This window comes from Bos javanicus, chromosome 28 (genome assembly GCF_032452875.1).
Source record: "Bos javanicus breed banteng chromosome 28, ARS-OSU_banteng_1.0, whole genome shotgun sequence".
NCBI classification, from domain to species: domain Eukaryota; kingdom Metazoa; phylum Chordata; class Mammalia; order Artiodactyla; family Bovidae; genus Bos; species Bos javanicus.
This window is the reverse complement of record NC_083895.1, coordinates 24,409,579-24,436,197: the sequence shown is the minus strand read 5'-3', so window position 1 is coordinate 24,436,197 and position 26,619 is coordinate 24,409,579. Positions and strand designations below refer to the sequence as shown.

The 26,619-nt window shown below is 37.3% G+C and overlaps 1 protein-coding gene across 5 annotated transcripts in view; it reads left to right on the top strand.

The window, feature by feature from the left end:
- CTNNA3 (catenin alpha 3) overlaps positions 1-26,619 on the top strand; it is a 1,922,060-nt gene that overhangs the window by 1,160,487 nt on the left and 734,954 nt on the right. For all 5 annotated transcript variants that reach the window (XM_061405110.1, XM_061405112.1, XM_061405111.1 and 2 more), the window contains one exon: positions 15,572-15,664. In XM_061405110.1, coding sequence (XP_061261094.1) covers positions 15,572-15,664 — 93 coding nt within the window. The remainder of the gene's footprint in view (positions 1-15,571; positions 15,665-26,619) is intronic.

Here is a 26,619-nt window from a genome sequence, read left to right as displayed (position 1 = left end):
GAGCCACTGTTTTATTGCTCGGATACTCTACTGTCTTGCTGTATTACTGTTCTTTAGTCACATAGAGTTAATTTGCTAATATTTTATTTAGAAATGTGATCTTTAAATTAATATCAAAATTACATGATAGTTCTGCTCCTTACCTAATTCCTATCTAATTCTGTTATCAAGTTGCACAATCAGTAAAATGTGATTATTGAAATGGGAAGGGGCCTAGAAGTCAAAGAATTAATCTGCTTATCTTATACATGGATAACCAAAGACAGAGATGTAAATAGTTACATTAACAAAACAAATATCAGACCCAGGACTGTGTGATTTAAGATTCCTAATGTCTGGAAGTCAATTTGATATGCAAAGTTCTAGAGAATATGAAGTTCCTTGGTAATAGTTTGTTTCTATAAAAGAGCCTGCCTAAAGTCACCTAGGAGGTTCACTTACTTCTAGCTTCCTATCATAGTTAGAAACTACAGTTTTATTCTCTGACACTTTCATGTGTCCCCTTAAATTAAATAGATTGTGTTTCTTGAGGTTTGTTTGTGTTGTCTTTGAGTTATCTGGAAGCTCCTAGTCCACTTCCACATCATAGGTGGATAATGAGTATTTGTTGCCTGATGAAACTATTTACCTGCACCTTGCCGTGGTCTTTTATAGCACAATTCTTTGAGTCAGATTTCTACAAAACTCGTATTCATGGTCATTTCTCATTGCTACAAGGAGAGCAGCATTGTTTGTCAGGGAGGAATGGAAGAGATGGCTTGTTTAGCCAGAAGTCACTTGGATGCCAACAATAAGAAAACACAGACCCGCTTCAACACTTCTCACACTCAGTCCCAAACCTCTGATCTAGGCTTGCCTAGAAACAAAGCATGCATTACATTGCATTCTGCTAGAGACGCGAAAGCTCCTGGGTTTCTTCATGGGAGTTAACGCGTCTCTGTCCATCTGCCATACTCACCAGCATTTGGCAGCCAGATTGGGTCCTTTGAAGAGTTATTTTACTTGATTAAAAATAAATAAATTAAAGGCTAAATTGGAGCTAGTCAGTTGTTCCCAATTTGATATCTGAAGTGAAAAGTAAAACTTGAAAGAAAGAAGCTGCCTTCCAATCTTTGTTAAGTATGATGACCAGACTAGAAGAAAAGTGTGTTACTTTTCTTTGAAGTCCTGATGTCTAAACCTTTGTGGAAAATTGCAAATGAATTTCAAAGAGAAATTTCATTTCTCTTTCTCATTTGTCCTGAATTTCTGCTGCTGTCTCCTCCCTCTAAGCTCAATTTTTCATTCTCTCTTTGAGGATGGTACATTCTTAAGCATACTAATTCATGCATTTATTCATTTATTCATTCACTGAAGAAGTATTTATTGTCTGGCTATTTATATATCAAGTACTAGAAAATGAGGTTCCAATGATGAGCAAATAAGGGCCCTTTTCTTATAAAGCAGAGAAAATGATCACTAATCAAATACTGTCTTCAATAAATGTATAATTACAAACTGAGAATCAGGCTCTCAAGGACAAACCTGACTTGGGTTGGGGGAGAGCTCAGTGGTGGATAGCGAATGTAGTGTTGGTGAAAAACTTTCTAAAAATTTGCTTTTGAGACTAGATCTGCAGTTGAGCATATCTATGTGTGATGTAAATGTGGTGGTGAGAAGGAGGAGGGACACATTCCAGGCAAAAGAAAACGGCATGTACAAGTGTCCTGTGGCAGAAGGAAGGGTGAATATTTGAAATTAGGCTGACAGAGTTCAGTAAAGAACTATGTGATGAGTCTTGGAGCAGGCTGTACCGGGCTTGGACCAGGATCTTGTAAGGAAGAGACTATGGAATGGGAATGGGAGATGATGATGGGGGAATCGAATTTACACTTGAAAAAAAAAATTTGTCAGCTGCAATATGGTGACTATATTACAGAGAAGGCACAGTGGCTGAGAATAAAAGCTAAGACTGAATGAAAAAATTGACAGCACACTTGACTAGGGTAGGGAGAAAGAAAAGTAGATGATTCAGGAGATGATTTGAGAGATGACATAAAAACAAATGGATGCATAAGGGAAGGAAATGGGAATGAGTATTGTCCAGGCAGTCTCTAGCTTTCTCCTTTGTTCATAAGACATATGGGCCACCTCCCCTCCTACACTGTCCTCTGTCCACATTAGGCTAGTCTGGCCATCATCATTCTACCCAAACTAAAAATGATCTGAATCAGTGAGTCTCTGTGTCTGAATCGATGAGTAATTTCAGGAATTACTTTCTTGACCTCTCATTTTTTTTGATATTTGAAACTACCTTCTTGAAACTTTCTGTTCTCCTAGCCTCTATGACATCAGAGTATTGTGGGTGACCTTCTCTATCTCTGGCCACTTTTTACATGACTCATCATAGGTTTAAAGATAAAGATAGGAGACAATTTCTACCTTCCTAATAAATATTGGTATCTTAGGTCCTCTTGTAAGACTATTTATTCCATACTCAAACACATCCAATTGCTATTGATTAGCTGCTGCTGCTGCTAAGTCGCTTCAGTCGTGTCTGACTCTGTGTGACCCCATAGACGGCAGCCCACCTGGCTCCCCGGTCCCTGGGATTCTCCAGGCAAGAACAATGGAGTGGGTTGCCATTTCCTTCTCCAATGCATGAAAGTGAAAAGTGAAAGTGAAGTCGCTCAGTCGTGTCCGACTCTTCGAGACCCCATGCTTGATAAGCTAGTGACTTCCTAATTAATATCCACGGTACTTCCTCTTTCCCTCCTTCATGGCTCTTCACAAGTTTTTGTGAACTTTTATTCTTTTCTGAATTCAGAAAGCAATCCAATCTTTTGCAAATGCCAAGTCATAAATAAAGAACTTGCTTTAGCTGTACTGTGTCAGTATTCTTACTCCAAGTTTGCCTGTGTTTATTTGTATCTTTGCTACAGACTTGTCAGATTTTGATGCTCCCAATATGCAAACACAGTTGGACTGAAATCAACTCAAAGCAATTAAGTTTAATGATTCAAGGGCTTTCTTTCCTCAAGTATTTTCCTCCATAACCTAAAGTAATGATACTTATTTTATGCTCCTATAATAGATAATTAGAAACTTTTTTTTTGATAAGGATAGGGCAGAGGAAGCACATAGTTTTCAATGAAAAAATTAAATTGCATTAAGCCCTCTAAGAAATACACTTTATTTAATGTATTAGTTTAAAACACAGTAGAAGATCATATGTTTCCAAATGCATAAACTATTGCAAATTCCTTGGTGGTCCGGTGGTTAGGACCCTGTGCCTTCAGTGCTGAGGGCCTGGGTTCAATCTCTGATTGGGGAACTAAGATTCTATAGGCTGAACAGCATGACCAAAAAAAGATAAATTATTATTTTTGTTAATTTACATAGACAGCATTCTATTTTTAGGATACTTAACCTGATTAAAAAATATTTTTAGAAAAGAATACATGATTATCCTTACCATCTAGCTATTTACTATCTGAAATAAACATAAGTGAGTCTTGGAAGAGTAAAGTAGATCTTATTGTGGGAGTATGAATTCTGATTCTGGGTGTCTGGGAAGGTTTTGTGGAGGAGATAGCATTTGATTCAGACTTTAATATACAGGTATGAATTTAAAAGAGCACATGGAAGGATAGGTTTTTGACATAATAAATGGTTTGTAAAAGGATAAACCCCAAATTGTTTAATTATTTTCTTCAAGAACTAGATATCCGTTGTACCTGGTATGTAAAGTGTTCTCATAGACACCAAGGGATTAGATACTCAAAAGAGGAGAGGTGATAAACATGTTTATCTACATGTGCAGGAACTGAAATGAACATCTCCTTCCCCTGCGCTTGCTCCTGTTATTAGGACGTCTAGGTTGCAGACATTTGATTAGAAAGTGCCTTCTACTGAATTGAAGTTCTGCATTGCCAGCCTTTTACTTTGCTAAGAGGAGCCATCTGAAATTAATGCATAATTGGTATGTAAATTTCAGCCTCAGTACTCATTTCAGTATGGTTGTAGGCATGATAATATGAATTTGGCTTACTTAGGTAGAAAACAAAAGAGACTTCACTGGAAGATACAAGCTAGTGCACATAAATACAGGCAGAGGGCTGAGAATGACACACGAACTGCTCCAAGACTCCTCTCAGGAAGTGGTAGATATGCCCACAGCAGGGCAGGAAAAGACTAGGCATCTTGGTTAACTGTCATACCAAGACTTCATACCACTGAGCTAGAGGAGGAGACAGCAGTTGTCCAAAGGGAAATCAGACTGTTCTTGACAGAAAAAGGAGCAGATGTTGGGTAGAAGGCCAGAAATCTCTTCTACTTTTGATTTTCTTGTTTCCTGAGTATTTTTATTTTTAAACTTTTATATCTTATGGACTAAATGTTTGTGCCCGCCCCCCAAATTCATATGGTGAAATCTTAACACCCAAGGTGATTGGACTGGGAGATGGAACATTTTGAAGGTGATTAGGTAATGAGAGAAGAACCCTTATGTATGTAATTAGTGCCCTTATGAAAAGGAATCCCAGAGAACTCTCCTGCTGTGTGAGGTTCCAGCTAGAGTAGAGGGTCATTCTAGGAACCTGGAAGCTGGTGCTCACCAGGCATTGCATCTGCCACCACCTTGATCCTAGACTTCCCAAACTCTAGCACTGTGAGAAGTTAATTCTGTTGTTTATAAGCTATCCAGTCTATTACTTTTGTTACGGAAGACTAATAGACTAAGCCCTATTTTTCAGGTGGTGGTATAGGTTGTTATTTCTTATCTCTAATTTGTGAAGCCTTTTCTATGACTTCCTAGCCTTTTCTGTGTGTGTGTGTGTGTGTGTGTGTGTATATAGTCAGTTCATGCTTCTTGTAGATTTTCACAACTTTACATTAATCTTCAGGAAGGAGTGTCTTATACAAACAAATGAAAATCAACACAAAGTCTAAATGTGTCTGTGTTTTGTGTGTATGTATGTCGAGAGTAGTACATCAGAGTTACCTGGGGAAATTTTTTTTTTTAACTTTTTATTTTATGTTCAAGTAGAGCTGATTAACAATGCTGTGATGATTTCAGGTAGACAGCAAAGGGACTTAGCCATGCATATACATGTATTCTTTCTCACTTGTAAAACTTTAAAAAGTTGAATTAAACACAGTTTATACCTCTTATAACTTCCACCCACAGTTCAGTTTAGTTGCTCAGTTGTGTCCGACTCTTTGTGACCCCATCCATGAACCGCAGGACGCCAGGCCTCCCTGTCCATCACCAACTCCCGGAGTCCACCCAAACCCACGTCCATTGTGTCGGTGATGCTGTCCAACGATGTCATCCTCTGTCATCCCCTTCTCCTCCTGCCTTCAATCTTTCCCAACATCAGGGTCTTTTCAAATGAGCCAGCTCTCCACATCAGGTGGCCAAAGTATTGGAGTTTCAGCTTCAACATCAGACCTTCCATGCACACCCAGGACTGATCTTTAGGATGGACTGGTTGGATCTCCTTGCAGTCCAAGGGACTCTCAAGAGTCTTCTCCAACACCACAGTTCAAAAGCATCAGTTCTTCGGCACTCAGCTGTTTTTATAGTCCAACTCTCACATTCATACATGACTACTGGAAAAACCATAGCCTTGACTAGAGGGACCTTTGTTGACAAAGTAATGTCAACAATGAGTCCAGGTTCCTGAGCAGAGAATTTCTCTCTTAAGAACATGGGTCAGGGATGAGAGGTACCATGTTCTATGCCAGGTGAAGGGGAAGGATCACAGTCCAATAAATAGAAAAGATGCCAGGGATATTAATTAGTGTACAGAACTGGAACTAGGAAGAAAAGAACAAACATCAGTACGATAGTAATTAATGTGAATTAATTCAAGAATTGTCTAGCCAGGCTTTATTGTCTGCAATATTTTCAATATACCTGAAAGGGCAGTGCATTCAAATTTAAAACTTCTAGAATGTGATACACCTTAGAAGGCCAGAAGGACTTATGTGAAAGAAAGAGGCTCATGAGAGAGATGCTGAAAAAATAATCACTCCCCTCTGAGTAACATGGCACCATTTCCCTGTTTGAAGATTTTTTATGTGACTTTTGCAATTATTAGAGTGTCGGCAGTTATTTTAAAGATACTGTTTAATCTTTTATTTAAAAAAATGAACGAAATTGTGTCCTGGCCTTTTCTTTGTAATAAACTTGTGAATCTACCTGAGTGCCTTTGGCCCCATTTAGGATAATTTAGATTCTGATTTTCTTGGCCTTGGGTAAGGCACAACATCAATAAAAAGTCTGGTCAATCATTTCAATGCAGGAAATTTTCAGTACTTTAAGTCAGGGTGGCATAAATGGCATACATTGTTTCCTGGTTAATAGTCTTCCTGTCAGTGGATGGTTTGAATGTATTTCTTCTCTGTTTGGCTTTGTTTCCCTGTCTGTAAAATACTGGGTGAGAGAATACGGTCAGAAGTCACAAACTGGTGAACTGTGAACTAAAGTAAGCGAACAGACTGTTAGTTTGACCAAGGCTGTGAATTTTTCCTTGTATTTTAATGAGGTCTAATGCCATTAGACAGGGCATATATGCTCAGGTTTGCCTGAGGCCCCACCACCCTACCCCACCTACTGTTACATATAGACTCTACATTTGTATATCTTGCCTGAGTCCTTAAAGCATTTTGATTTGTGGCTCTTTGATTAGAAATTGTGTCATATATCTTTAGACTCCTAAGGTTTTACTTCTATAAAATCTCTTGAGAGAGTGAATGTTCTTCCCCATCCTGGATTAGTAAAAGATAAGATGATCTGGAAGGGAATTCATACATCTTCAGGGCTACCAAGTATCAAATTGTCTTCATGCACTGTCTCATTTAATTTTCAAAGTACTCAAGTTAGGTAGATACTGATACTATCATACCCATTTTAGAGATGACAAAATTCTCTCAGATATTACCATTTTATCCATGGTCAGAAATTTTGATAATTGTGGGAATTGTAGGGAGTTGCCTTCATGTTTCGCCGAGGAACGTACCTGACTGCCTGAAGAGCCACACACAACTTATGAATATTAGAAGAAATTTGGCTTTCACTTACCTCAGCTGGTAAAGAATTGACCTGTAATGCAGGAGACCTGGGTTCAATCCCTGGGTTGGGAAGATCCCCTGAAGAAGGGAAAGGCTACCCATTGCAGTATTCAGGCCTGGAGAATTCCATGGACTGTATAGTCCATGGGGTTGCAATGAGTCAGACACGACTGAGTGTCTGTCACTTTCACTTTACACATTGATTTGACCTAGAAAAGATGTCACAAATCACTCAAATTAAAAATGTAAAGATATTTTTAACACGTAACTTTTTCTGGTCAGTTCAGTTCAGTCGCTCAGTCGTGTTTGACTCTTTGCGACCCCATGAATCACAGCACGCCAGGCCTCCCTGTCCATCACTAACTCCCGGAGTTCACTCAGACTCACGTCCATCAAATCAGTGATGCCATCCAGCCATCTCATCCTCTGTCATCCCCTTCTCCTCCTGCCCGCAATCCCTCCCAGCATCAGAGTCTTTTCCAAAGAGTCAACTCTTTGCATGAGGTGGCCAAAGTACTGGAGTTTCAGCTTCAGCATCATTCCCTCCAAAGAATATTAACTATCCTATACATTTAAATTTGTTTGTATAAAATATCACTGAAACTCTACGAGCCTTAATTTGGAATTCGTAACTGACTATCTAGAAAGCTTACCTGATGTAGAACAGTTCTTCTGGTAAGAAGTTTGGGTATGTCCAAATAAAAGAAGACAGAAAGAGTGTTAATATAATCATTCATAGAGTAGAAAATTTTGAGATGTATTTTCAATTCAGTATTTTGTAAATAAAACTTAAGTATGATAATATAGAAAAGGCAGAGGAACCAGAGATCAAATTGCCAGCATCAGCTGGATCATGGAAAAAGCAAGAGAGTTCCAGAAAAACATCTATTTCTGCTTTATTGACTATGCCAAAGCCTTTGACTGTGTGGATCACAATAAACTGTGGAAAATTCTGAAAGAGATGGGAATACCAGACCACCTGACCTGCCTCTTGAGAAACCTATATGCAGATCAGGAAGCAACAGTTAGAACTGGACATGGAACAACAGACTGGTTCCAAATAGGAAAAAGAGTGCGTCAAGGCTGTATATTGTCACCCTGCTTATTTAACTTATGTGCAGAGTACATCATGAGAAATGATGGGCTGGAAGAAGCACAGCTGAAATCAAGATTGCCAGGAGAAATATCAATAACCTCAGATATGCAGATGACATCACCCTTATGGCAAAAAGTGAAGAGGAACTAAAGAGCCTCTTGATGAAAGTGAAAGAGGAGAGTGAAAAAGTTGGCTTAAAGCTCAACATTCAGAAAACGAAGATCATGGCATCCGGTCCCATCACTTCATGGGAAATAGGTGGGGAAACAGTGGAAACAGTGTCAGACTTTATTTTTGGGGGCTCCAAAATCACTGCAGATGGTGATTGCAGCCATGAAATTAAAAGACGCTTACTCCTTGGAAGAAAAGTTATGACCAACCTAGATACCATATTGAAAAGCAGAGACATTACTTGGCCAACAAAGATTTGTCTAGTCAAGGCTATGGTTTTTCCAGTGGTCATGTATGGATGTGAGAGTTGGACTGTGAAGAAAGCTGAGCGCTGAAGAATTGATGCTTTTGAACTGTGGTGTTGGAGAACACTCTTGAGAGTCCCTTGGACTGCAAGGAGATCCACCCAGTCCATTTTGAAGGAGATCAGCCCTGGGATTCCTTTGGAAGGACTGATGCTAAAGCTGAAACTCGAGTACTTTGGCCACTTCATGCGAAGAGTTGACTCTTTGGAAAAGACTCTGATGCTGGGAGGGATTGAGGCAGGAGGAGAAGGGGATGACAGAGGATGAGATGGCTGGATGGCATCACTGACTCAATGGACATGAGTCTGAGTGAACTCCGGGAGTTGGTGATGGACAGGGAGGCCTGGCATGCTGCGATTCATGAGGTCGCAAAGAGTTGGACATGACTGAGCAACTGAATTGAACTGATGATAATATAAACAGAAACTTTGTGTTTAGGATGATTTTTATTTTAACATTAATAATTAAATTTACTTCAGTAACATGGTAACCAGTAAATGTCCAGAAGAAAAATGCTTGTTTAAAAAAAAATAAAGATAATAAATTAAAAATTAAAGTGTATCCACCCTTCCCACTAGTACCATAAGTTCATTCTCTATGCCTGAGAGTCTACTTCCATTTTGTTGTTGTTGAATCACTAAGTCATGTCTGACTCTTTGAGATCCCATGGACTGCAGCCTTCCAGGCTTCTCTGTCCTACATTTATCTGGAGTTTGCTTAAATTCATGTCCATTGAGTTGGTGATGGTATGTAACCATCTCATCCTTTTGTCTTCTATCTTTCCTGGCATTAGGGTCTTTTCCAATGAATTGGCTCTTTATATCAGGTAATCAAAGTTTTAGAGCTTCAGCATCAGTCCTTCCAGTGAATATTCAGGATTGATTTATTTTAGTATTGACTGATTTGACCTCCTTGCAGTCCAAGGAATTCTTAAGAGTCTTTTCCAGCACCAAAATTCAAAGCATCAATTCTTAGGCACTCAGCCTTCTTATGATCCAGCTCTCATATCCAAACATGACTACTGGAAAAACCATAGCTTTGACCATACAGACATTTGTCAGCAAAGTGATGTCTCTGCTGTTTAACACACTAGGTTTGTCATAACTTTCCTTTCAAGGAGCAAGTGTCTTCTAATTTCATGGCTGTAATATCCATCCACAGTAATTTTTTAGTCCAAGAAAATAAAATCTGTCACTGTTTCCACTTTTCCCCTTCTATTTGCCATGAGTATGACGGGACTGGATGCTATGATCTTTGTCATTTGAATGTTGAGTTTAAGCCAGCTTTTTCACCCTCCTCTTTCACCCTCTTCAAGAGGCTCTTTAGTTTCTCTTCAGTTTATGCCATTACAGTGGTGTCATCTCCATATCTGAGGTTGCTGATATTTGTCCCAGCAATCTTGATTCCAGCTTGTAACTCAACCAGCCTGGCATATCGCATGAAGTACTCTGCATAGAAGGTAAATAAGAAGGGTGACGATGTAAAGTTCTCCTTTCCCAGTTCGAAACCAGTCCATTGTTACATGTCCAGTTCTAAGTGTTGCCTCTTGACCCTCATACAGGTTTCTCAGGAGACAGGTAAGGTGGTCTGGAATTCCCTTCTCTAAGAACATTCCACAGTTTGTTGTGATCCATACAGTCAATGACTTTAGCGTAGTTACTGAAGCAGAAGTAGATGGTTTTCTAGACTTCCTTTGCTTTCTTAATGATCCAACAGACATTGGCAATTTGATTTCTGGTTCCTCTGCCTTTTTTTATATCCAGCTTGTACATTTGGATGTTCTCAGTTCCTATTCGTTGAAGCCTAGAATTTTGAGCATAAACTTACTAACATGTGAAATGAAAGCAATTGTCCAGGTGGTTTGAACATTCTTTGGCATTGCCCTTCTTGGGGATTGAAATGAAAAACTGACCTTTTCCAGTCCTATGGCTGAGTTTTCCAAATTTGCTGATGTGTTGAGTACAGGATTTTAAGAGCATCATCTTTTAGAATTTTAAATAGCTCTGCTGAAATTCTGTCACTCCCACTAGCTTTGTAATAATGCTTCCTAAGGTCCACTTGACTTCACACACCAGGATGCCCAGCTCTAGGTGAGTGATCACACCATTGTGGTTATCTGGATCAGTAAGACCTTTTGTATATAGTTCTTTTATGTATTCTTGCCACCTCTTAATCTCTTCTATTTCTGTCAGGTTATTACTGTTTCTGTCCTTTATCATGCCTTTTTCTATTTTGTGATAAGTTCATTTGTTTTATTTTTTAAGATTCTGCATGTTTGTTGTTCTCTTTCTGACATACTTCACTTACTGTGATAATCTCCATGTCCATCCATGTTTCTGCAAATGACATCATTTCACTGTCTGTAATGGCTGAATAATATTCTGATGTATGTATGTACCACCTTTTGTTTATGCCTTTCTCTGTCAGGGGACATTTAGGTTGCTTCCATATGTTGACTATTATAAACAGCACTGCAATGCACATTGGAGTACATAGATCTTTTTGAAAGGATGTTTTTCTCTGGATATATGCCCAGGAGTGGGCTTGTGGATCATATGGTAGTTATGTTTTCTTAAAAATATTTATTTATTTATTTGGCCATGTCAGACCTTTTTGGGGTACATGGGCTCTTCGTTGCAGCACAGGCTTCTCTCTACCTGTAATTCATGAGCTTAGCTGCCCCATAACATGTAGGCTATAGTCCATGGGGTTGCAAAAGTGTCTGACATGACTTAGAGTCTAAACAACAACAGCAACGTGGGATCTTAGTTCTCTGACCATGGATGGAACCTGAGTCCCCTGCATTGGAAGGCAGATTCTTAACCAATGGACAACCACAGAAATCCATATTTTTTAGTTTCTTGAGAAACCTCCGTACGGCTCTCTATAGTGTTTGTACCAATTTACATTCATACTGACAGTGAAGGAGGGTTTCCTTTTCTCCATACCCTCCTCAGCATTTATTGTTTGTAGATTTTTTGATGATGGCCCTCCTGACTGATGTGAAGGAATATCTCATTTTAGTTTTAATTTGCATTTTTCTAATAATTAATTTAATTTGCCTTTTCTAATAATTAATGGTTATTAGAAATTATTACTTTCTAATAATTACTTTTTATAAAATTAATATTTCTAATGTTGAGCATCTTTTGGTATGCTTCTTGTTCCTCTGTGTGTGAATCTCTGTGCATGCTCAGTTGTGCTCGACTCTTTGTGACCCATAGACTGTAGTCCACCAGTCTCCTCTTCCATGGCATTCTCTAGGCAAGAATACTAGAGTAGATTGCTATTCCCTTCTCCAGGGAATCTTCTAGATCTAGGGATTGAACCAGTGTGTCCTGCATGGCAGGCAGATTCTTCACTGCTGAGCCACTGGGGAAGTCCTCTTGGCCATCTGTATGTCTTCTTTAGAGAAATGTCTGTTTAGGTCTTCTGCTCACATTTTGGATTGGATTGTTTAGCACAGATTGGGAATCTGAGATTGTCATGCACACACTACCATATTTAAAATAGATAACAAATATGGACCTACTATATAGCACAGGGAATACTGCTTCAGTTCAGTTCAGTTCAGTCTCTCAATCATGTCCGAATTTTTCAACCCAAGAACCACAGCATGCCAGGCCTCCCTGTCCAGCACCAATTGCCAGAGTCTACCTAAATCCATGTCTATTGAGTCGGTGATGCCATCCAACCATCTCATCCTCTGTCCTTTCCTTCTCCTCCTGCCCTCGATCTTTCCCAGCATCAGGGTCTTTTCAAATGAGTCAGCTTCTCGCATCAGGTGGCCAAAATATTGGAATTTCAGCTTCAGCATCAGTACTTCCAATGAATAACCAGGACTGATCTCCTTTAGGATGGACTGGTTGGATCTCCTTGCACTCCAAAGAACTCTCAAGAGTCTTCTCCAACACCAGAGTTCAAATGTGTCGATTCTTTGGTGCTCAGCTTTCTTCACAGTCCAACTCTCACATCCATACATGACCACTGGAAAAACCATAGCCTTGACTAGAGGGACCTTTGTTGGCGAAGTAATGTCTCTGCTTTTTAATATGGTATCTAGATTGGTCATAACTTTTCTTCCAAGGAGTAAGCGTCTTTTAATCTCATGGCTGCAATCACCATCTGCAGTGATTTTGGAGCCCCCAAAAATAAAGTCTGACACTGTTTCTACTGTTTCCCTATTTTTCATGAAGTAATGGGACCAGATACTATGATCTTAGTTTTCTGAATGCTGAGCTGTAAGCCAACTTTTTCACTCTCCTCTTTCACTTTCATCAAGAGGCTCTTTAGTTCTTCTTCACTTTCTGCCATAAGGGTGGTGTCACCTGCATATCTGAAGTTATTGTTATTTCTCCCGGCAATCTTGATTCCAGCCTGTGCTTCCTCCAGCCCAGAGTTTCTTATGATGTACTCTGCGTATAAGCAAAATAAGCAGGGTAACAATATACAGCCTTGATATCCTCCTTTTCCTATTTGGAACCAGTCTGTTGTTCCATATCCAGTTCTAACTGTTGCTTTCTGACCTGTGTACAGGTTCTCAAGAGGCAGGTCTGGTGGTCTGGTATTCCCATCTTTTTCAGAATTTTCTACAGTTTATTGTGATGCACACAGTCAAAGGCTTTGGCATAGTCAACAAAACAGAAATAGATGTTTTTCTGGAACTCTCTTGCTTTTTTGATGATCCAGAGGATGCTGGCAATTTGATCTCTGGTTCCTCTGCCTTTTCTAAATACAGCTTGAACATCTGGAAGTTCATGGTTCACGTATTGCTGAAGCCTGGCTTGGAGAATTTTGAGCATTACTTTACTAGCATGTGAGATGAGTGCAATTGTGCGGTAGTTTAAGCATTCTTTGGCATTGCCTTTCTTTGGGATTGGAACGAAAACTGACCTTTTCCAGTCCTGTGGCCACTGCTGCGTTTTCCAAATTTGCTGGCATATTGAGTGCAGCACTTTCACAGCATCATCTTTCAGGATTTGAAATAGCTCAACTGGAATTCTATCACCTCCACTATCTTTGTTCGTAGTGATGCTTCCTAAGGCCCACTTGACTTCACATTCCAGGATGTCTGGCTCTAGGTGAGTGATCACACCATTGTGATTATCTGGGTCATGAAGATCTTTTTTGTACAGTTCTGTTATTCTTGCCACCTCTTGTTAATATCTTCCGCTTCTGTTAGGTCCATACCATTTCTGTCCTTTATTGAGTCCATCTTTGCATAAAATATTCCCTTGGTATCTCCAATGTCCTGTAATAACCTAAATGAGAAAATAATTAAAAAAATAATAGATACATTTATAACTGAATCTCTTTACTGTATACCTAAAACTGACATAAAACTGTTAATCAACTGTATTTGAATATAAAATTAAAGAAAATTTTAAAATGTCTATATAGAGTATCTTTCTGTAATTTTTAAACTTAGGTTCAACCAACATTCATCTATTTGACCAAAAGATTGAGCCAATAATTTCATATTTCTACTTAAAGCAAACAGTGCTCAAATTTAAAGACAGCTATTTCATGCAAGTACAGTGCAAATTATTATAAAATTTATTAAAGGAATTAGACTGCTAAATTTTACTTTCTGTGAGTGGTGTTTTAAGAATGGAGTGGGGTACAGAAATGACTGCCCTTTTCAAATAATCACAAATGTGCTAATTATGTGGCTGATATGAAAGTTGAGGCATTGTGACCTTCAAGCCAACAAAAGACCTTTTCAAGTAAGCCATTTCCATGTACATTAATAAAGTGATCAATGCCACTCCACAGTTAAGTAATATATGGCTGTTATTTCATTATATGTAAATGCAAACCAAGGAGTTGTTTCACTGCCAACATATTTAAAGTAATGCTATTAAAAAAAAAAAAAAAGCAAAGGCTGTAAATCCATGTAAGTAAGAGTTTTTCATACTCTACAGATAGTTATCCAAAGATATGTTTGTTGTTCACTTTCAACACACGAAGTTTAAGTGAAGTTTCTCTGCAACTGATTGGATTTTGGATTTGATCAGTAAAAACTGCCTTATGTTAAAGCATATAATAACTGAAACTTAAGGAAAATGATTGTTAGGAAAGCGATCTCTTTGCAGTGATGGAGGCAGTGACATATTTTGTAGATCCAAGAAAACATTGCCTCTGTACATGAACACTCACCTGCTAGCAAGGGGGATGTTGAATAAGACTGAAGTTCAAAGGAAAAGGATGGAATTCCACAATCTTTCTCACAACTTATTCATGGTATAAAGAAAATCTTTATAAACATTGGACTTAGGTCATCACCATGAAGGCAGTTGTTTTAAAGGGCAATCATATCCCTGGAAAACAGTGTGTTTCAAAACAATAATGTATAAAAAAATATGGATATTACTAAAGGCGTGAATCAAATAGACTGCTGGAATGTCAAATAGTGCCAATGAAGTTGTAGTAGAAAATCAAGAACAGGAAGAAGAATTCAATTATCTTGTATTTGCCCAGCTTTGTAGCATATTTGATGCTGAATAAAACATGAACAAAGATATAGTCATGCTTAATGCAACTTAAGAGTGCATAATAGACTTCTGGGAAATAATAAACCAATTACAAACTTAAACCACAATCATATAAGAGTCCAAGAATTTATTAGCTTTCAATCCATGGATAAACTTTTTCTCAGTCTCATAAGAAACCATAGCAACATCTTATTATGGGTTAGATATTGATACTAAGAGACTGTTACAGGTATTGCAAATTCGTTCACCAGTCTTCCTGTTGGCTTTAAACACTACTGTATGGTCCTTTGTTGTTATTTAATAGATTTCTGAATGCTTCCAGTGACATTTATGAAGATGCTGTAGTCACTGAAATTTTCAGTGAACATTTAAACGCTCTTGTCTGTGATAACAGATGTTTCTGCATTTCCTTGATAATCTGAGATAATTTCCATTATTTTGTATTTAAGGTGGCAAATCTTGCTTGTTCCATGTCAACAAATGAAGATGGGATTAAGATTGTCAGAGTTGCTGCCAATCACCTGGAAACCTTGTGTCCACAGGTATGATAACTGTCTTTCATTAAACTAGCTATAAAAAAATTATGTGTATGATCTTTTTAATGTGTTGTTGGATTCTGATTGCTAGAATTTTGTTAAGGATTTTTGCATCTATGTTCATCAGTGATATTGGCCTGTAGTTTTCTTTTTTTTGTGGGATCTTTGTCAGGTTTTGGTATTAGGGTGATGGTGGCCTCATAGAATGAGTTTGGAAGTTTACCTTCCTCTGCAATTTTTTGGAAGACTTTGAGCAGGATAGGTGTTAGCTCTTCTCTAAATTTTTGGTAGAATTCAGCTGTGAAGCCATCTGGACCTGGGCTTTTGTTTGCTGGAAGATTTTTGATTACAGTTTCAATTTCCATGCTTGTGATGGGTCTGTTAAGATTTTCTATTTCTTCCTGGTCGAGTCTTAGAAAGTTGTACTTTTCTAAGAATTTGTCAATGCAAACTAGTACAGCCACTATAGAGAACAGTGTGGAGATTCCTTAAAAAAATGGAAATAGAACTGCCTTGTGGTCCAGCAATCCCACTGCTGGGCATACACACGTGTACCCCAATGTTCATCGCAGCACTGTTTATAATAGCCAGGACATGGAAGCAACCTAGATGTCCATCAGCAGATGAATGGATAAGAAAGCTGTGGTACATATACACAATGGAGTATTACTCAGCCATTAAAAAGAATACATTTGAATCAGTTCTAATGAGGTGGATGAAACTGGAGCCTATTATACAGAGTGAAGTAAGCCAGAAGGAAAAACACCAATACAGTATACTAACGCATATATATGGAATTTAGAAAGATGGTAACAATAACCCTGTGTACGAGACAGCAAAAGAGACACTGATGTATAGAACAGTCTTATGGGCTCTGTTGGAGAGGGAGAGGGTGGGAAGATTTGGGAGAATGACATTTAAACATGCAAAATATCATGTAAGAAACGAGTTGCCAGTCCAGGTTCAATGCACGATACTGGATGCTTGGGGCTAGTGCACTGGGACGACCCAGAGGGATGGTATGGGGAGGGAGGAGGGAGGAGGGTTCAGGATGGGGAACACATGTATACCTGTGGCGGATTCATTTTGATATTTGGCAAAAATAATACAATTATGTAAAGTTTTAAAATAAAATAAAATTTAAAAAAAATTATGTGTAATGCTGAAGACTTTCATACATATGGAAACATTAAAATGTATATTTTAAAAATATAAAATGACTCATCCTAAGGTCATAGTTTACTCTTTACTAAGCACTTCATTCTTTATTTAAAACCTGGTTCTTGTAACAGTTCCTGAGAGACCATCTTAGAATTTTCTGAAAGATATAGTTTGAAATCAAAGCAGTGTTTTGTCCAACAGATCTGATTTATTTTTAGTCATTATTTAATTTGAAATCTCAAATCATATGAAAAAGAATTTTTTTTCCTCTTTTATCAAAAGAAGGCATGAGTTTGAAAAAAGCCAAGAAATATTGTCTTGTCTGGAATTCAGGAGTTTTTTAAAATCCAAAGAGAAACATATTGCTTAGGAATTATTTCTAGATGAGTAATTGTCTCAAAACTATGATTCAGGATACACAGGAGAAAGGGACAACAGAGGATGAGATGGTTGGATAGCATCACCAACTCAATGGGCATGAGTTTGAGTAAACTCTGGGAGTTGGTGATGCACAGGGAAGCCTGGTGTGCTGCAGTCCTTGGGGTCACAAAGAATCAGACACGACTGAGTGACTGAACTGAACTGAACTGAGGATACACATAAGGTCAATCCTTTGTTGCCTTAGAATATGCAACAAGTGATGTAGATAATTACTTCCCAATTAAAACCACAGTAGTTGTAAAGATGTGAAATATAATAATGATTAGAAATTTCAAGTCTCTGGACTTCTGCTGGAATTCTAATTTTACTAAAAGCACAATGTGTGTGAAATTCTTGCTTGCTTTGCCAATGATTTCATCTGTAAGAATATTTAAGAAATAGTAAGGTGACTGCTTCTTTAGACTTAATGCTGATTAACAAATTAAAACTGGCTGAAGTACAATCTAGAGGACCAGCAACTGAGATCTCATAACTGAGGTCAGTTTTCTCTGAGGTCCCATAGGCAACAGAACTGTGCAATAGGCGTCTGAAGTGGCTGAATCACTTACATTCCCCTCAGTAGTTTGAGTTTTCGTTTCTCCATATTGTAGATAACACTTGATGCTGTCACTTTTGAAATGTCTTTTGAATCTGAATAGTATTCAGTATATCTCATTGGTTTCAATTTATGCTTTTTTATGATTACTCAAGAAAACACTTAAAGAAACAGTTATTAACCATTTGGCTTTAGAAGTCTGAATTGCTTAAACCCTTTGACGATTTTTAATTGCTTGTTTTTATTGCACTGCTTAGATTTATTAAAAATATCTTCTGTTGACTGTGGCTTTTCCTTTAACTTTGAATATAGTATTTTAATCCTAAAGTATTTTAAGAACTATAATATGAACATATGATTCATCTTTTAATTTTTTAATTAGACATTTGAGCATCTACTCTGTGCCATGGTATGTTGGTTTGGGCTTTGTCAAGAAATTCTTCCAACAAAAGGGTTACATAGTCCCCATATTTTCTTTTTAAAATAGTAAATACTGTTATTTAACATTTAAATCTTTATTTTATCTGAAATTTATTTTTATGTCTAACAGGAGGTTGAATCTATTTTTTTAAACAGTGGTAACCACTGGGCTATCATCCTGTATTAAAAAGTTGATCCTTTACCAATTATACTTTATTTTTTAGATTCCATATATAAGTGAAATCATGTGATACTTACCTTACTCTGTTTGACTTATCTCATTTAGCATATTCCTTCTAGGTCTATCAATGTTATTACAGTGGCAAGGTTTAATTAATTTTTATGGCTGAGTAATATTCCATTCAGAGAAGGCAATGGCACCCCACTCCAGTACTCTTGCCTGGAAAATCCCATGGACGGAGAAGCCTGGTAGGCTGCAGTCCATAAGGTCGCTAAGAGTCGGGCACAACTGAGCGACTTTACTTTCACTTTTCACTTTCATGCATTGGAGAAGGAAATGGCAACCCCCTCCAGTCTTCTTGCCTGGAGAATCCCAGGAACAGAGAAGCCTAGTGGGCTGCCATCTATGGGGTTGCACAGAGTTGGAAATGACTGAAGTGACTTAGCAGCAGCAGCGGTGTTCCATTGTGTTTTTGTTGTATGTGTGTGTGTACAACATCTTCTTTATTCACTCATTTATTGATAAAAACACTTAGAATGCTTTAAAATCTTGGCTATTATAAATAATGCTGCAATGAACATGAAAGTGAAAGTGAAGTTGCTCAGTTGTGTCTGACTCTTTGCTACCCTGTGGACTGAAGCCCATCAGGATCCTCTGTCCATGGGATTTTCCAGGCAAGAATACTGGAGTGGGTTGCCATTTCCTTCTCCAGGGGACCTTCCTGACCAGGGATCAAACCCAGGTCTCCCTCATTGCAGGCAGAGGCTTTAACCTCTGAGCCACCAGGGAAGCCCATAGGAATACCTATATCTTTTTCATTTTTTAACTTTTTTTTTAATTAAAAAAAATTTTTGGCTGTACTATGGCTTTTGGTACCTTACTTCCTGAACCAGGGACTGACCCATGCCCTCGGCAGTGAAAGAGTGAGTCCTAACCACTGGACCACCAGGGAATTCTCAGATATATATATTTTTAAACCAATGTTTTTGTTTTCTTTGGATAAAATTCCAGAAGTAGAATTGCTGGATCATTTGGTAGTTCTATTTTTAATTTTTTGAGGAACCCCCCCTACTGTTTTTCATAGTGGCTACCCAATTTACATTCCCATAAATAATGCACAAGGGGTCCCTTATCTCTACGTCCTTGCCTACACTTGTTATTACAACAGGTGAAGTAATAGCTCATGACTTCAATTTGCATTTCCCTGATGATTAGTGATACTGAGCATCTTTTCATGTGCCTGTTGGCCATCTGCATACTTCTTTGAAAAAATGTCTATTCAGGTTCTTTACCCATTTTTAATTGGGTTGTTTCTTTCTTTCTTTTTTGTTGTTGAGTCTTATGAGTTCTTTGTTTTGGATGTTAAGCCCTTAGTGAGTATTTTGTTTGCAAGTATCTTCTCTCATTCAGTATGTGGCTTTTAATTTTGTTGATAGTTTCCCTAACTGCACAAAAGCTTTTTAAGTTTGATGTAGTCTCATTTGTTTATCTTTGGTTTTGTTTTCTTTACCTGAGAATACATATCCCCAGAATATTGCTAAGACTGATGTCAAAGAGCATCCTGCCTACATTTTTTTCCTAGAAGGTTTATGGTTTGGGGTCTTACCTTTAAGTCTTCAATCCATTTTGAATTTATATATGGTATGAGAAAATAGTCCAGCTTTATTCTTTTGCAAGTAGCTGTCCAGTTTTCCCAATACAACTTATTAAAGAAGGTATACTTTTCCACATTGTATATTCTTGCCTCTCCTCTTGTAGATTAATTGCCACATAAGTGTAATTTTTTTTTTTCTGGGCTCTTTTCTATGTTCCACTGACTTATGTGTCTGTTTTTGTATGTTGTATGTTTGCAAGTTTCATCTGTTTTTGTACCATACTGTTTTGATTACTGTGCTTTGTAATATAGTTTGAAATCAGGAAGAATGATGCCTCTGGCTTTGTTCTTCTTTCTCAAGATTATGTTTGCTATTTGAACTCTTTTGTGTTTCTATACAAATGAATTATTTGTTCTAGTTTTATGAAAAATGCCACTGGTATTTTGGGATTAATTACGTTGAATCTGTAGATTGCCTTGGGTAGTATGGTCACGTTATCAACACTAATGATTCTTCCAATCCGAGAACATGATTTATAAAGATATTGCAGAGGCATCTCTTTGTGTCTCCTTCAATTCATTTATTAGTGTTTTATAGTTTTCCTAATAAGAGTCTTTTATTTCCTTAGATTTATTTCTAAATGTTTTATACTTTGTCATGCAACTATAAATTGCATTATTCTCTTAATTTCTCTTTCTAGTTTGCTGTTAGTGCATAGAAGCACAACTGATTTCTGTATATTAATTTTATATCCTGAAACTTTATTGAATTCACTGATGAGTTATAATAGATTTTTGTAGCATCTTTAGGATTCTCCATATATTGGATCTTATTGTCTGTAAACTGTGGCAGTTTTACTTTTTGCCTTAAAATTTAGACTCTTTCATTTCCTTTTCCTGTCTGAATGCTGTGTTTATTACTTCCAACCTATGTTTAATAAAAATGGCAAGAGTGTACATCCTCATTCCTGATCTTAGAGGAAATGTTTTTAGCTTTTCATACATTGCATATGATGTTGACTATGAGTTTTTCATGTATGGCCTTTATATTTTGAGGTGCATTGCCTCTCTACCCACTTTTTTTGGATTTTTTGGATCATAAATGAATGTTGAATTTTGTCAAAAACTTTTGCTACATCTATTGAGATGATCATATGCCTTTTACTGCTCAATTTGTTAATGTGGTATATCACATTGATTGTTTGAAAATACTGAACCATCTTTCATCCCTGGGATAAATCCTACTTGCTCACAGAATATGATCCTTTTAATGTATTGTTGAATTTGGTTTGCTAATATTTAGTCAAGGGTTTTTACATCTATGTTCATCAATAGCATTAGCCTATAATTTTGTGTACATGTGTCATATCCTTGTTTTTGGTGTCAGGGAGAGTTACAGTCTTAATTGTGACTTTTGGTTACATCTTGATATCTTCTAGTCAATTTTAGATGCCTTGTTTCTTTCTTTAAAGTATTACTGTTCTGCTCTGCTCTTTTATGTAACTTTAAGTATCTACTTAAAAAGTTCTATAAAAATACATATTAGAATTTTTTATTGAAATTGTTAAAATGTTTTAGATTTTAGATTATTTTAAGGAAAAGTGGCTCCTTCAAGATATTAAATATTTCCATTAATAAACATGTTTTATATATCCCCATAATCAGATCTTTTTTTTAAATGTCCTTCAGAGACTCTTTAATATTCTTTTGTTATTAATTACAATAAAGTCCATGGCTATATTTTGATGGAATCCCAATTTTTCTCAATAGGCCAGAAAACTTTCCTAAAGACCAGACTCAAATATTTAATTTTCCCTTTACATCTCCACATTTATACCTAGAAGACATCTAAAACTTAAAATAGCCAAATGGAACTCCTAATAGTTGCACCCCCGCCTCATTTTGCTTTTCTTCAGTCTTACTGATTTTAGTTAACAGCATGGCCTTTCACCTAGTTTCTCTGAGGAAAAACCTAGAGATTTTCTTTCTTTTTCTTTTTTTTTAATGCAATAAATATTTATTGAACATATGCTATGTGGTAGGTATCACTTATGCAGCTGGGGAGTAAACAGTAAAGAAAATATATTAGTCAAAACTCTTGTCCTAGTGAAACTCATATTTTAATTATATCTAATGGCTAGTTTTCCTATTTAATCCATTAACAAGCCCTAAAAGTTTCAACAAAAATATTTGTCTTGAATCTATATACTTTTCCTCATGTTGTTTGTCAACAGGATGAAAAATATCATAGTCTGTGCCTCATCATTTTTATCTTTGACTACAGAAATATCCTACATGGTTTCCATGCTCATACTCATGTCTTTCTAATCTACTTCCCATATAAAAACCCAATTTTAAAAATGTTTAGCATAGCAGTTGCTTTCCTTAGCCCTTTACAATAAAATGCAAAGTTCTTTTAATGAGTTATTCAGACTTACATGAAATTTCTACTGCCTAACTGTCAACTCTACTTCATATTATTTTCCTTTGCATTTGTTAGATCTCTGCACTTTGGCCTTTCTCTTTCTAGAACACAATAAGCTTTTACCACCTGAGGGAGTTCATACTTGGTAATTTCCCAGTTTGTTTTTTTCATATGGCCATATGATCAGCTTCTGTTATGTTCAATTTGTGAAAACTGGGCTCGAATATCATCTCAGACATCAGCCTCTCTAAGTTACCTATCATGTCACCATATTTATTTCTTTTAAAGTCTCTACTATAATTTGATATTATATTTTATATTATTTTGTTAGTTTTTTATTGTACACTGTCCACTCTCACATATAAAGTTTATGAAGGCAGTGATTTATTGTTTCTTGTTCACTGCCTGTATCCCACATACCTAAGAGAAATGCAGCATATATTGGATGCTCAATAACTATTTGTTCAATATATGGGCAGGGTTTCTAGAATATTAAGTCATTTTATATTCATAGACTGAAATAAGATTTTTTGCAACATCTTTTAGGCATATCTCTCTTTTTTTTTTACAATGTAAAAAATTACCTTATAATTAGAATTGTAATTGATAAAAAATAAATCATTAAAATGGCTGATTAATGTATAGTTGCTAACCTCTACTGCTGGGCTGCAATCTGCCCTTGGCCTAGCTCATTTCAGTATTTTACTAGTGATTTGGATAAAATTTTATAATTATGGTCTTAATCTTTTTCAGTTGAAAGTTAGAAGGTAAAGGGACTATATTAGCTGAAAGAGTCTGGTCATAAAGAATTTGAATATTCAAAACATGGACTGAATATTATTATATTCAGCAAAGAGTCAGACATGACTGAGCGACTGAACTGAACTGAATACTGAATAGGTAAAATATTAAACCATATATTTTTGGCACTATAAAAGAAATCTAAAAATAAATAATGGAGTGAACATACCTTAGTAAATATTTACTCTCCAAAAGGTTAGAAATTTTAGTTGATAGTAATCTCAGTATGAATCGACAATGTGATTTAGCTGTCAGAAAAGACTAATACAACTTAACATTTTTTTTCATCAAAGAACAAGTTCTAAAATTTATTCTCTACCTCTGTACTACAAAATTATTTTTTATACTGTGTATTTTTTATATAGTATACCCTGAAATTCAGAGTTAGTGGGTCTAGGGTGCATCCCCAATTGTATGTTGTGTGTATGTATGTATATATGTTGTGTGTATGCATGTTTGTAAATGTGTATATGTGTATAAGATCCATTTTGGCAATATAACAGACAAATTTGGCCTTGGAATATGGAATGAAGCAGGGCAAAGACTAATAGAGTTTTGCCAAGAAAATGCACTGGTCATAACAAACACCCTCTTCCAACAACACAAGAGAAGACTCTATACATGTACATCACCAGATGGTCAACACTGAAATCAGATTGATTATATTCTTTGCAGCCAAAGGTGGAGAAGCTCTATACAGTCAGCAAAAATAAGACCAGGAGCTGACTGTGGCTCAAACCATGAACTCCTTATTTCCAAATTCAGACTTAAATTGAAGAAAGTAGGGAAAACCACTAGACCATTCAGGTATGACCTAAATCAAATCCCTTATAATTATACAGTGGAAGTGAGAAATAGATTTAAGGGCCTAGATCTGATAGATAGAGTGTCTGATGAACTATGGAATGAGGTTCGTGACACTGTACAGAAGACAGGGATCAAGAACATTCTCATAGAAAAGAAATGCAAAAAAAGCAAAATGGCTGTCTGGGGAGGCCTTACAAATAGTTGTGAAAAGAAGAGAAGCGAAAAGCAAAGGAGAAAAGGAAAGATATAAACATCTGAATGCAGAGTTCCAAAGAATAGCAAGAAGAGATAAGAAAGCCTTCTTCAGTAATCAATGCAAAGAAATAGAGGAAAACAACAGAATGGGAAAGACTAGGGATCTCTTCAAGAAAATCAGAGATACCAAAGGAACATTTCATGCAAAGATGAGCTAGAAAAAGGACAGAAATGGTATGGACCTAACAGAAGCAGAAGATATTAAGAAGAGGTGGCAAGAATACACAGAAGAACTGTACAAAAAAGATCTTCATGACCCAGATAATCATGATGGTGTGATCACTGACCTAGAGCCAGACATCCTGGAATGTGAAGTCAAGTGGGTCTTAGAAAGCATCACTAAGAACAAAGCTAGTGGAGGTGATGGAATTCCAGTTGAGCTATTCCAAATCCTGAAAGATGATGCTGTGAAAGTGCTGCACTCAATATGCCAGCATTTGGAAAACTCAGCAGAGGCCACAGGACTGGAAAAGGTCAGTTTTCATTCCAATCCCAAAGAAAGGCAATGCCAAAGAATGCTCAAACTACTGCACAATTGCACTCATCTCACACTCTAGTAAAGTAATGCTCAAAATTCTCCAAGCCAGGCTTCAGCAATATGTGTGAACCGTGAACTTCCTCATGTTCAAGCTGGTTTTAGAAAAGGCAGAGGAACCAGAGATCAAATTGCCAACATCCGCTGGATCATAGAAAAAGCAAGAGAGTTCTAGAAAAACATCTATTTCTGCTTTGTTGACTCTGCCAAAGCCTTTGACTATGTGGATCACAATAAACTGTGGAAAATTTTTCAAGAGATGGGAATACCAGACCACCTGATCTGCCTCTTGAGAAATTTGTATGCAGGTCAGGAAGCAACAGTTAGAACTGGACATGAAACAGCAGACTGGTTCCAAATAGGAAAAGGAGTTCATCAAGGCTGTATATTGTCACCCTGTTTATTTAACTTATATGCAGGGTACATCATCAGAAACGCTGGACTGGAAGAAACACAAACTGGAATCAAGATTGCCAGGAGAAATATCAATAACCTCAGATATGCAGATGACACCACCCTTATGGCAGAAAGTGAAGAGGAACTCAAAAGCCTCTTGATGAAAGTGAAAGTGGAGAGTGAATAAGTTGGCTTAAAGCTCAACAGTCAGAAAACGAAGATCATGGCATCCGGTCCCACCACTTCATAGGAAATAGATGGGGAAACAGTGGAAACAGTGTCAGACTTTATTTTTGGGGGCTCCAAAATCACTACACATGGTGACTGCAGCCATGAAATTAAAAAAGACGCTTACTCCTTGGAAGGAAAGTTATGACCAACCTAGATAGCATATTCAAAAGCAGAGACATTACTTGGCCAATAAAGGTTCATCGAGTCAAGGCTATGGTTTTTCCAGTGGTCATGTATGGATGTGAGAGTTGGACTGTGAAGAAGGCTGAGCACCGAAGAATTGATGCTTTTAACCTGTGGTGTTGGAGAAGACTCTTGTGAGTGCGGGGAGCCGGTGAGGCATTCCACTCGTGACAAAGGTCATGAGGAAGGAGGCTCGGCATACGCAAAGGCGGGATCGAGCCTCAGGAGTTCCCCCGGATATTCTCGAGCATTTTCCCCCCAAAAAACCAGAGTCTGCCTACTTTATTGCTTTGTGCTCTCACCTCTGACTTTACTGGGGGCTGTCCCCTACCACCATCTCTCTCTCTGTGTCAAAGAGTTAACTTACAGCTCCAATTAATAAAGTTCCTGGGCAATTAGGAGTGTTTAAATTCAAACCCCTCTGATGGCTCTCTAACTCGCCTGACAAGTTTACCCGGACTCCTGCAGCTATGCATACGATTGTTTACAGTCTCCCAGCCTCGAGAGGCATGGGAAGCTTAAGATATTCAAATAGCTTAGAGCCTCTCAGAGAGTTAAAAACTGTCAGAATAAACTAGTAAAGGATTTCATTGATGAGTCAATGCTTGTTGCCAAGTTTTCACATCCCCTGAATTGTATCCTTGAATATGTATCAATTAATAGTGGGTATGTAGAAAAAATAAGTAGTGGCCTTGGTGTTAGTAACTTTAGACCCTTAAGGTAATAAATTCTTTCTTTGTTGTAAACCCATTACACATCCACCCTATAGGAATGCAATTTTATCTTTGGAAGATGGTGCCAAACCTTGAAATAATTACTCTTAGAGAAAGTAAGTCTTTGTTGATAAGTCCTTGTCAAGAGTCATAAAATGTTAGTAGGCCTTCTGGCCAGAAGATGATGTAAATCACTAAACCATTTGTATACGATACATTTGCAGGAAAGAAACCTTGGTTTTGATAAGAACCAAAGACTGCTGACTTTGCATCCTATTATCCT